Below are 12,454 nucleotides of genomic sequence, written 5' to 3' on the forward strand. Positions count from 1 at the left end.
GCCAGTCCTTTCTGTTTTCAATGTACAAAACACACATTCCTGTGTACCTTTGCAGAGAGGTTCCTTTCTACATGTCTCATAGGGCATGCTCCTGTCCCTCTTGTTATCATTGCAAAAGCTATACAGCTGTCCCTTGGTAGCCATAGGCAATTAGTTCCAAGACCCCAATTGATACCAAAATCCATGGACGCTCAAGTCCCTCATATAAAATGTGCTATTTGCATATAACCTATGCACATCTTCCCTTATACTTTAAATCATCTCTAGATTACATATAATAACTAATATAATGTAAATGCTACATAAATAGTTGTAAGTACAATGTAAATGCTATGCCAGAGGTGCACAGCAAATTCAAGTTTTGCTTTCTGGAACTTTCTGGAATTTTTTTCCCCAAATATTTTTGATCCATGGTTGGTTAAATCTGTGGATGCAGAACCTGCAGATATGACTTTCAGGGACAGCTCAAATCCCATACGCTCCAGAAATTCTTCCATGCCCATTGTAGTCCACAAAGATTTTTCCTTTTCTGAAGCTCACATGATCACGTGCTACCATGTATGAGCCTCTCCTTTTCTCCTCAACTTTAACATAGTTGCTAAAAGAATCAAATCTAACCTTTAGAAGTCCCGGTTTGTCTAACTGATTTTTCTTTACCCTCCACAGCAGCTAAAAGCATGCTGGGTATATGGCAGGAACTTGATAAATTACTTTTTGATTTGCCATAAATGTGTAGCATTAGCCACATGTGGCTAAGCATCTGAAATGTGGCTAGTCCAGATTGAGATGAGCTGTAAGTATAAAATACACACTAGATTTTGAAGATGGTATTAAAAAAATAATATAACATCTCATTAATAATTTTTATATTGACTGCATGTTGAAATGCTAATTTTTTAATATACTGGATTACATATCTATATATTTAAAGTATATCCAGGACCATTCTTCATTCTTGTCCCTCAGTAAGTCTCTTGTCATGTTTGGTGTTGGTTCCTAAATTAGGCTGTTTTGAGGATAAAGATGATCTTTTCTTGAAGCCAAAGATATTCTTACCCTCTCCAAGGGCTCTCCTAGGCCATTACACAATCATTACTTTCTTGGTACCGAGACCTCATCGTTATAAGCACTATTTACACATCTTTTTTGAAACTAACAGCTACAGACTTCAAATACAACAGTTCCTCCCAACACGTCAGGTAACTGCTCAGCCAATAGAAATGTTGGAGGGAAGAGGTCGGGTTCAGATGCTGAAGGATCTCCCAAAGCTTTTACTGATCGAAGATTCCTCAGTTACCCATGTAGATGGAGCCCCAGCCTGTTCCTTTGGTCGCTGTGGCTGTTTCCTGCCATCAGGAGTTACCCGAGACTGGTGCTGCTTGGCGTGTAGCCTAGTCTCATTGTAGTCAGAGTACCTGTGTTGGTTTCCTGTTCCTGCTGTAACAAATCATCACAAACTTAGTGGTTTAAAACAACACAAATTTATTCTCTTACAGATCAGAAGTCTAAAATCAAGGTATTGGCAGGGCTGCATTCCTTCTGAAGGCTTCTGGAGAGAATCCATTTCCTTGCCTTTTCTAACTGCATTTCTTGGCTTGCAGCCCTTGCTTACATTACTCCAACCTCTTGCTTCTGTCATGACATCTACTGTGGTCAAATCTCCCTTTGCCTTCCTCCTATAAGGACACTTGTGATTACATTTAGGGCCAACCCTGATAATCCAGATTAATCTCTTGATCTCAAAATCCTTAATCCTTAATCAAGATCCGTAATCTACACAACTGTACACATCTACAAAGTCCGTTTTGCTATCTAAGGTAGCGTTCACAGGTTCCAGGGATTAGGATGTGGACATTTTGGAGGACCAGTATTCAGCCTGCCACAGCACATATATATTTCTTTGCACTGCCTTGGTGAAGGGAGAGAGCACCAGCAGGTTCACAAGGTGTCAAAGTGTTCTTAAATTAAGATCTACAGAGAAGTAGGTAAATTCACGTCTATAATCACTGTTATCACTCTGCAACCATCATAAACCTCATTTCCATTAGCAACGATCACTCTCTCCCTCCCAGCGCTGCTTCCTTTAAAATGCTCTGTAGGCTGAAGTTGAACTACTTATTACTCCCTCATCTTAAAAAACAAATTATTTGAAATACTAAGATGCATGTTTTCTACAGAGATGAGATGTTTTTCTCGTAAGTCTTTGATCTAACAGGCATGGTTGTGGTCTGTAGCATGCTTAGAATGTAACAGCACTTTAACGATCCATATTCTGCAGATTACCTTCATATCCTTTAGCACATTTGGGCATAGGAAAAGGAAGGTCTTGTTATTTCAGTTGTACAGATGAGTAAACTGAGGCTCAGAAAGGTTAAATGAATTGAATAGGGTGGTCATACAATAAGTTACTGGCAGATCCTGATTCCAAACCTGATGTTCTTTCCACTGCTCTGTTCCCAGGCCAAACTCAATCCCAGAAGGCTGAGGAGGATCTAACTGATCTTGGGATCTTAATACATCCTAGAGTTGGCCTTGGAATCCCTACCTCCTGAGCATGAAACCTACTTTTTTGAGGTCCTACCCAGAAGTCAAAGCTAGGGGCAGATTGGGAATTCAGGGGAAGGTCAGGGTTGCTGTCAAGTCAAGGGTACAGTAAGAGGGTAGTTAGGACTTATGGAGACGTAAGAGTGTCTATGTTTGCTATATGTGCCTATTTAACTGGTAGACAGCAGCAGGGGTGCTACTAGGTACTCAACCTAGAATTAGGCCTGATTTCTGCGAGGGGAATTCTAAGAACATCAGGGATAGCTAAGAGTGGCCTGGCTGGGTCTCTTATTCCCAGGTCTGAACACATAATTTGAGGAAGCACAGTAACTCCAAGGTCCATGCTCTTTTACACTGGCTCTCTGGAGTCTCTTCTCAGTCTTGATTTCTATGACATTTCAAGGCATGGTAGCCAAGGCCCAGTCTCTGCAGCTACACTGCTTAGGTAAGCCCAGCTCTGCCACTTACAAGGTATGTGACCTTGGGAGAGTCACTTAACCTGTGTGTGCTTCAGTTCCAACATCTGCAAAATGAGGATGATAATAGTATCTACCCCATAGGGTTAAGGATTTTAAAAGTTCTGTTGTCTGGCACACGGTGCTATATTATTATCTTTTTCTGTTTTCTTATTTTCCTGTTTCTAACCAGACCTCTTATTTTTCCTTTTTAACAAATTTATTTATTTATTTATTTATTTTTGGCTGCATTGGGCCTTCGTTGTTGCGCACGGGCTTTCTCTAGTTGTGGCAAGTGGGGGCTACTCTTTGTTGCGGTGCGTGGGCTTCTCAACGCAGTGGCTTCTCTTGTGGAGCACTGGCTCTAGGCACATGGGCTTCAGTAGTTGTGGCTCGCGGGCTCTAGAGCGCAGGCTCAGTAGTTGTGGCACAAGGGCTTAGCTGCTCCGCAGCATGTGGGATCTTCCCAGCCCAGGGCTTGAACCCGTGTCCCCTGCATTGGCAGGCAGATTCCTAACCACTGTGCCACCAGGGAAGCCCTAACCAGACCTCTTTTGGTTCTTCCTTTCTTCCTCACTCAAGAAGTATTAGCAGCCCCCAAGCCTAGGATCTTGTCCCCTCCTATTATATCCACTTACTTTTTAAATTTACTACTCATTAAATCTCAATCATTCTATGTGAATGACTTCCAAATTTTTACATCTAGTCTTTATCCACTGTCCTCTCCCAAACTATCAATAATGAAGGCCTTGAAATGGACGTCTTATCTCAAAGATGTTTGGGAAACATAACTCAAAAATCCATGCCAAAGGCTAACCTTATCCTCCTCTCGACTTTCTAATTTCTCCCCATTTTTACAGTATCCTGGGCAGTCTTTTGCCCAATCATAGATCTCCCTTTTCTTCTCAGTACTTGAATTCGGGTGCATTTCTTTTTTGTTCACTCATATATTCATTCAACAAGTAATTCTCAGCTGCCTGCCATGTGTCAGACATTGAGCTAGGCTTAGGTATACAAAAATAAGTTGGGCTTGAGGAGCTCAGTCTCCTGGTGGTGGGGAAGAGGCACAGAAACAATTATAATATAATGAGGTAAACACTGTGATAGAGGCCTCTATGCAAAGTCCTCACTAGAATATAGTAACAAATGCAAACTGCTATAGGAGTTGGGGAAGATTTTTGAGAAAATGTAACATCTGAGCCATTTTTAGGACAAACAGTTGAACCACATTGCAAAGTGGGAGAGTTGGGGGAGAGAGAAGGGAAGCAGGAGTTTGTGCTAAGAAGTTCAGTGTGGCTGATGTGTAGAGGAAAGGCATGAAGACTAGCACTGTCCTATACAACTTGCTGCAACAATGGAAATTTTCTATATCTGTGCTGTCCAATAAGGTAGTCACTAGTCACACAGGGCTACTGAACACCTGAAATGTGGCTAGTAGGACGGAGGAGCTGAATTTTAAATTTTATTTCATTTTCCTTAATTTAAATTTAAATAGCAAGCGGCTACCTTATTGAACAATATTGGTTTAGGCACTGGATAAAGGACAGGACTCTAGGCACTAGGAAACCACTGAAGGTTTTTAAGCATAATACTAGCATAGCTAGATATTTGAGAAAGGGAACACTAGCAGCAAGACAGAATGGATTGGAGGGTAGAGGATTTAACATAGAAACCTTTGGTAGGCATCAGCCACATGGATGAAATAAGTGGAACTTACATGTTATTGGTAGAATTCACTGGACTTTGTGACTGTTTCAGTGTGGGAAGTATAAATGAGGAGAATTAACTGAAGTTTGAAGCTTGAGCAATGGGTGGATGCCAACAATTGAGATAGGATTAGGTTTGGAATGAGGGTAATGAGTTTGCTTTTGGGATATGTTGAATTTGAGGTGCCAAAGAACTATCTAGGGGAGTATGACTACAAAACAGGAAAAATATTAATCTGGAATTGTGAAGGTGGGGCTTATAACTATTGGGGGTTATTAGCATATAGGTAGTTGTTAAAGGTATGGGAGTGGAGGAACTCACCCCAGGAAAAAAATGTAGAAGAGGACTGGATGGACCCTAAGGGACCCTAAGCGTCAAAGTGTGGTCTGTTTCGACTTGCATCATAATCATATGGCATGCCTGTTAAAAAGATTCCTCATTGTGAATGTATTTAATGCCACAGAATATACACTTAAAAACAGTTAAAACTGTACATTCTATGTTACATATATTTTTCCACAATAAAAATTGCAAAAAAACCCAAATCAAACCAATCCAGAATCCTAAGCCCCATTTCTGACCTGAATCACAGCTTCTAGAGATGAATCCAGGACTCCCCCAGGTAATGCTTATGCAAATTAAAATGTGAACCAATTGCTTAAGGTGTAGAGAGAAACTAAGAGATTGGAAGAGAATAATAGCACAGAATGGCAGAGAATCAAAGGGAGCGCGGTTCAATAAGGAAGGAGTCAATAGTGTTGAATGGTTCCATGGCCCAGGAGGAAGACTGGAAAGAGGCCTCAAAATATGGCATTCAGGTGGCTACTGATGAATGGGAGATGAGGGAGCAGAGGCGGTGGCATGTATTCTTTCAAGGGCTTTGCTCATGTATGGTGGTGAAGAGATGGAGATTGCATAAGGCTGAGAGGGAGATAGGACACAGGAAAAGTTGGTGGTTTTGAAGGTGAGCGAGAACTGAGCATGTTGGTAGGTGGACAGCAAGGTTCAATGAGGCCAAGGAGACACCAAGGGGATCCTTAATAAAATACAGTTTGGGAGAGGTAGTAGAGGTTGGGATCTGGAACTTAGGCAGAGGTTATTTGGGTAAAAGCTCACTGGGTAAGTTTAGAAGTGAAAACAAGGGAAGATGAAGGGGTTCAAGACTGAGGGCAAGAAAAGACTTCCTGACACAGTAAACAAAAATGGCACTAGTTGGTGGTTAGGTCACCTGCTTAGATTAATGGAGCAGGAATAGAGTCAAGAGCCTGCCTGCAGAAGGGTAAAAGTCTGGAAGAGTCTCTAGGATAAAAGTGATCAGGAGCAGCAATATAAAAAGACTGAGAAGTAGTATTAGAGTCTAACTGAGACTGGAAATGGCACCAACCATACAATTATCCTGCACAAAATAGAAAAATTGGTTTTCCTAAATGAAGGTTTTGGTTCCATCCTCCTATTATTTAGGAACTGCTCTGGCTTCTGCTCTCTCTGCATAAAGTTCAAATTCCTTAGTAGGAACTTTTACTAACTTCTTCAAGAAGTCCAACCTCTAATTGGTGGTTCAGACTCTCTTGTTCCCTGTTCCTCCTTCTATAACATCAACTCAGAAAATAACAGGATCTTAGAGATTGTGAAGCTCATCAATCCAATCTCCCTTCTTAGCTAGGTATGTTTTATTTTTCCATCTTCTCTCCACCAAATCTTCTCTATCTTCCACTTTCCCTTGAAGTGGACTCATGGGTGTTTTAAAAATCAACACCTGCCAGACATCAGTGACACCTATCCCACAGCACTGACGCTGTAGCCATCCAATTGTAGGCTGCATTTTGTGTAGCCTTCTCTGCACGTATTCCCACCCCCATACTGGTATATGCCCCCTACCTCCATACTGGTGTGCTTTGACAGAGGACACTGACAAAAAATGTCCTGAATTAACTTACTCGCTGGCATGTTTTCTGTTTTGAGCTTGGGTGAGGTTCTTTTTCTTGAGTTGAAACCTCCATGGGTAGAGTGGTTAAAGGCAGAAATTTCTTTTCTACTCCAGATTCACAGGGCATTCTCAACCATACTCAAGTCACTTTTATTATATATAAAATATAATTGTATATACTGTATACAATCCCACTTCATTCATTTCATTTGTACCGGTTGGATTTTGAGTTCATAATTTAATCTTTTAAATATCTTTTAAATGCTAGTCGATGCATCTTGGTTAGTACTGTATCTATAACTGCTGTGCTCAGCCTGGGCATGTTGGCAACTTGACCTGCTTTGGAAAGATGTTCTTCCTACCAAAGCTTCTCCTTTAGCCAGCCCAGTGACTTTTCATTCCAGATTGTATTGTGAGGTTTTGTCTCATAGACAGGATGAGTAAGTCTAGAATAAGCCTGAAGAAGGCAGATCAGATTTAAGGAGACCAGGGAAGGGACATTCTAAGGCTAACCTGGTCTAAGTCTTCCTAAATAACCACCAAAAGCAGCCCCTTGCATATCCCAGAACCAGGATCACTTTCTCTAGGTCATTCCAGATAGGACAGATCATTGCCCCACATGAATATTCTCCTCAGGGATCATCCCCCCAAATGAGGAAGATACTGATTCTTTTCATTGCATGTCCTGGACATTTAAAAAGCTTCTGCCCAGTTTTAAAGCTGCCTAACTATCAGGAGTTAAGGAGAATGAACTTAATTCTTTGCATAAAACCCTTTCAATATCTCTATCCTCCCTCCCATCTCATTGTCTCCAGAATCTTATTCTGTTCCTTTCTTTCCCTTCTTCTATCAGTGATTCAGGGATCGGATGAGTCTCTGTGGCTTGTTTTGCCCTGAAGAGCAGAAGGCTTCGGTCCCAACTGGTGTTGCCGAAGCAGCATACTAATTCCATGCCATGGTCCTGGGTCAAGATCTGCACAATCTGATTGGCCATATCACCTCGGATAGCTAGGGAGCGGAAGTGGTCAAAATCATGGAGGCCCAGCTTCCGGAGACGCCTTGCAGCTGCCCGATAACACTTCCAGGGCTGTGGTTCCACAAGGAGGTAGCAGCACAGGGAAGAAAGGTGGGCCAGGAACTCCCAAAGGCCTTGGTCCCCATGGTTCAGATGAATCCACATGGTTATTGACATGCAGAAGCCAATATCAAAAACTGAGCGTCCAAACTGGCTTAAGAAAGAGCTCAAGAGAACTTTCCGGGTCCTGTGATTCATGAAGTCCAGGGTGATAAAGGTCAAGCCATCAGGAAAAGGGCATTCTTTTTCAGCTCGTTCCACGAGGACTGGATCTATGTCGCAGCAGAGGAGATGGAGTTCTCTTGAGGCATCTGAGCAGGTCTCCCCATCATGTAGGGAAAGGAAATGTTTGTATAGAGCCACACTCAGATCCTAGAGGAATCCAAAAGAGCTTTGTCATTGCAGCTCTCAACCAGTGAATGGAAGAGAAACCTATATCTCTTATCCTCCCATTGAGACTGCCACTTACTCCTGGCTTTATAGGATGTAAGGTTGTTAAACTATAGCCTAAGGAGGTTGCCCTCCAAAAGTTTTCCACAAAGCAGGCTCTCAGCGCCCTCCAGGAGTCTCAAGCTGTAATGCATCATCTCCATACTTTCCTGACACTGATGGGTTGTGTGGTTGAAAGTTACAGCCCAATGGATGCAGCAAAGGAGTCCAGAGCAGTATTTTCCAGCTTAAGTAATATGCTGGTAAACTCACTATCTTTTTCTTTTTTTGAGTATCTCAGACCCCAGGGAGGAGGAAAAGATTGCAGGGGCATAACCAGTGCTCCTTACCAGGAAGGTGAAGAACAGAGCAAGCACCATCTTATAAAAATCTACTTCTCAGACCTGTGGTTGGGAAAGTCTGCATTCCAAAGTCTTCAGTCAGCCTTCACTCTACAGCTTCAATTTTGCTACATGTGTTATGTTTCACCAACCCCTTCTGAGACTTATTCTGCTTTTGCATCCATTACCTGCTGACCTCCTTCCAGCCAAATCCAATAATTTGTGATTTTCACCATCTTAGCACCTTTTTGACTCTTAAACAAGTCACTATTTCCTTTCTCTAACTTTGACTTCTATAACCATTATAACTAACTCAAATTCATGTTCTAATCTGTTTTTTTAAGGCATTTTTCTATTCACTACCTCATTTGCTCTGTGCAACAATTCTGTGAGGAAAATATTTATGCCCTTTGTGCAGGTGAAGAAAGTGTGGCTGGAAACAATCCAGATGTCCAATAATAGTAGCATGGATTAAGATGGAATACCCGATAGCAATTAAAAATGAAGGAATTCAGCTCAGCGCAGCAACATGGATGACTCACACAAATACATAATGCTGAGCAAAAAAGCAAGACACAAAAGAAAATACATGGCAAGCTTCCATGTATATGAAGTTCGAAAATGGACAAAATTAAACTACACTGTTTACGGATACAAAAATAGCAAGCTATAAAAAAAAGCAAGGAAACAATAATAATAAGAGTTGGGCTCTCTGGGTGGAGAGGGGCGTTTATGAGCAGGGAAAGGCATATGGCAGACTTCCTGGGGAGCTGACAATGTTTTATTCTTGATATAGACAGTAGTCATAAAGGTGTCTGCTTTATAATAATTCATAAAGTGTGAATTTATGTTTTGTGCACTTTTCTCTATGTGTGGCATAGTTCACAAAAACACCTGTATTTTAAAAATTATGGTTCAGAGGCTAGTGACTTGTCCAATGTCACATGGTTACTACATGGCAGGATTTAGGCAACATTAAGCACTTTCCTCCATACCAGGCTTCTCATACTTCAATAGGCATACACATCAGCTAGGGATCTTATTAAAATAAAGATGTTGATTTAGTAGATCTGGGTTGGGGGCGGAGATTCTGTACTTCTAATAAACTTCCAAGTCATGCTGATGCTGTAGTTCAAGGACCACATTTTGAGTAGGAAGATTATGCTGCTTAAAAATATCTCCCCATCTTTCTATTTATTTCTCTGCTGTCTTCCTCCTCCTATCTGATCTTGGGTGTGCCCCATGTTTGACCAGTCATTTCATCACATCAGTCCCTCCTCTACCACATCTCTTAATCCTCTCCATCCTCAATTCCCCAATCTTAGAGACCCCTGGAAGCTTAAAAAAGAAAACACAGACTCAAGGGCTCAATCCCCAAGATCCTGATTCAGTAGGTCTAGAGTAGGGCCTAGGAATTTCTAAAATCTAAAATTCTAAAAACAAAGCACCCCCCAAATTATCGCACATCTATATTATGAAGCTGCTAAAAAAGACTGTAGTGACATGAGTGATCTCCAAATTATTAAATGAAAAGCAAGGTGCAAAAGAGTGTGCTACTATTTGTAAAACTAGAAGAGGTGAGATATTTATACATACATAAATGTTTGTGTACACATAAGGTGTATACTCAAGAAATTATAAACAGCAGTTGCCATTGTGTAGGAGAAGAGGATTTAGGGTCAGGAGTAGAGACTTGTTTTTTACTATATGCCCCTTTGTATTTTGAAATTTTTTTTTTTTTTTTGGTCTTATCAAGTGCAAGCATCTTTTCTTAAAGGCAAAATAAAAAACTCCCTAAATGTACAGCCAGGTTTGGGAACCACTGCCCTAGTTAACTGCAACTATGTCCTGGCCCCTAAGGTACACGTATACTACTTTCAACTTTAAAATCTCCTGTAGTTTCCTAATGCCTTTCATGAAATCCCAAGTCTTAAACCCAGTCTCTTTTCCCCTTTGATTTGCTGTATCATCACAGTAGAGAAATGTCTGCAAGGGACAGCCAGACACCCACCCATCTGCTCATTCCAGCTTTTTAGCCTGTGTCCAAATGTCTCCCTCCCATTTACCAGCCCTGTGCCTACAGCCCTCAACCCTCTACCAAATTCTCTTCTGCCTAAGGCCAGAAACACGATAAAATTCTCCTCCTCCCCTCCCACTCCTGGTCTGGAATGGAGTGAGGGTACTAACTTTTTGAAGCATTTGTAATCATAGGGTCAGAATGCCTGCTCCTCTAGGATATCCTAGTGGCTACAAATAGGTGTCAGAGAGACATTTCGCTATTTTGCTTGTGGTTTGACTATAATCATTCTTACGCCTAAAAATACTTTGCGGTAAGAAAATGTGGCAATGCCTTCCTCCCGCAGGGTGCTTTATTTTCTTTCTCGATCTTCTTCACTGTACTCAGCCAACTGATTGCTTTTAAAATAAATATCCACTTGGCTCCAGGGTCCATTCTGCACTGTTTCACACTAATCTTGATTCCCGGCATGATTCTGTCACCCTTGGCTCCCAGTAAACCAATCCCAACCCCACGCTCCCAAACTTGGGTCTCGGGAAGTCCCCTCTCCCCCAGCCAGGTCGCCAGCCACGCTGGACAGGAGGCAAGCGCTGGAAGCCCAGGCACAGTGGCCCTTCCCACCCGGCGTTCTGCCAAGAGGCCGCAAGCGCGGAGGCGGGGACGCAGGAATTCGGAACGTAGTTGAAAACGATTCCTCCCCAAGATTCCTAAAAGAGATGGTGCTGGGACCCTAGAGGTGAGGTAGCAGCAACACGGCGTCGAACACTACGCCTTTAAACTCATTTTGGGAAAGTTGTGAGGGGTCTGGTGCCACGCCCAGGCCGGAACCCCAGTGGATGTGAAGGCTGCCAACCTCTCGGCACGACCGACGTCCGATCCCTCCCCCGTCACTCACCCCGGAGTTACACCCCACGTCGAGCCCCAGGATCGGCCTTGTCTCGGGACTCTGAGGGAAGAGCCGGCGAAGCAGCTCTGGAGGCAGGAGGCGGAGCCGTTGCTCTGGAGGGTGGAAGCGGGAATAATGAGGGAAATTTCCGAATGGGGCGGCCCCGGGTTCCAGAACTCGCGGTTCCTCTTCCGCCGCGGTCTCTTCAACGCCCCCGGTGGCTTGCTTCGTGGACGCCGCCATTAGTCTCAGTCTCGCCTCTGGGTCCCCTCGGAACCGGAAGTCGGGAACCTGCAGGCTCGGCGAGCGCGGTCCGGGCTCCAGCGCGCCTGCGCTGCATGGCAAAGGCGAGTGACTATAAAGGCGGCCTCCCCTGAGCCAGCGCAGAAGCTTGGGGTTTGCGTTGGCTTGTGGAACCCTCGCCGTAACCTGGGAGGTGGTTAGTAATATTATCCCATTTTTCTGGTGAAACAAGCGCAAAGAGGTTGAGTGACTTGCTCAAGCTGACATAATTTCAACTTGGACTACCCAGAACAAGGAGGTTGTTGGGATTTGGAAGTCACTTTTGGTCCAGCTTCCTTCCTTTACAAATGCATGTGAGATCCAGAGAGTAGGAGTTTACTTGTCCAGGGTCACGCGTGAATCTGTGACACTGGAACTTCACCCGGTTCATCCTGTGATGCCAGGAACTATGGGTCACTCGAGGTGCCAGAAGACCCAGATGGCCCTGCCTGCCACGTGGGTCAGGTGGACAGGGGCAACTGTAGACTGTGGGCTCTTGAGAGGCAAGGACTGTGCCTTAAGAGCCGGTACTTAAGAGTGCTTACCAGGCGCTAGACACCTTTCTAAGCCCTTTACGTGTATTTATTTAATTCTCACACCAACCCTGTGAGGAAAGAACGGTAATTAATATCCCTTTTATATAGATGAGGACATTGGGGCACAGCGAAGTTAGTAACTTGCCCAAGGTGTTGCAGTTAGAAATGATAGTACCAGGATTTGACCCAGGCACTTTGGCTCCAGAGGATGTACTTGCAACCATTATGTTATTCTCAGCCTGAATCCCTTATACC

General features: G+C 43.2%; 1 protein-coding gene across 1 annotated transcript; it reads right to left on the reverse strand.

Annotated features, from left to right (window-relative positions):
• Positions 1 to 1,458: 1,458 nt before the first annotated feature.
• On the reverse strand, positions 1,459 to 11,671 carry BCDIN3D (BCDIN3 domain containing RNA methyltransferase). Its single transcript, XM_068559644.1, has 2 exons — positions 11,391 to 11,671; positions 1,459 to 8,080 (listed from the first exon to the last, which is right to left on the reverse strand). The coding sequence occupies exons 1-2, from the start codon at positions 11,622 to 11,624 to the stop codon at positions 7,436 to 7,438; spliced, it is 879 nt and encodes a 292-aa protein (XP_068415745.1). The 5' UTR covers positions 11,625 to 11,671; the 3' UTR covers positions 1,459 to 7,435.
• Positions 11,672 to 12,454: the final 783 nt, after the last annotated feature.

Source organism: Eschrichtius robustus, chromosome 13 (assembly GCF_028021215.1).
Source record: "Eschrichtius robustus isolate mEscRob2 chromosome 13, mEscRob2.pri, whole genome shotgun sequence".
NCBI classification, from domain to species: Eukaryota; Metazoa; Chordata; class Mammalia; order Artiodactyla; family Eschrichtiidae; genus Eschrichtius; species Eschrichtius robustus.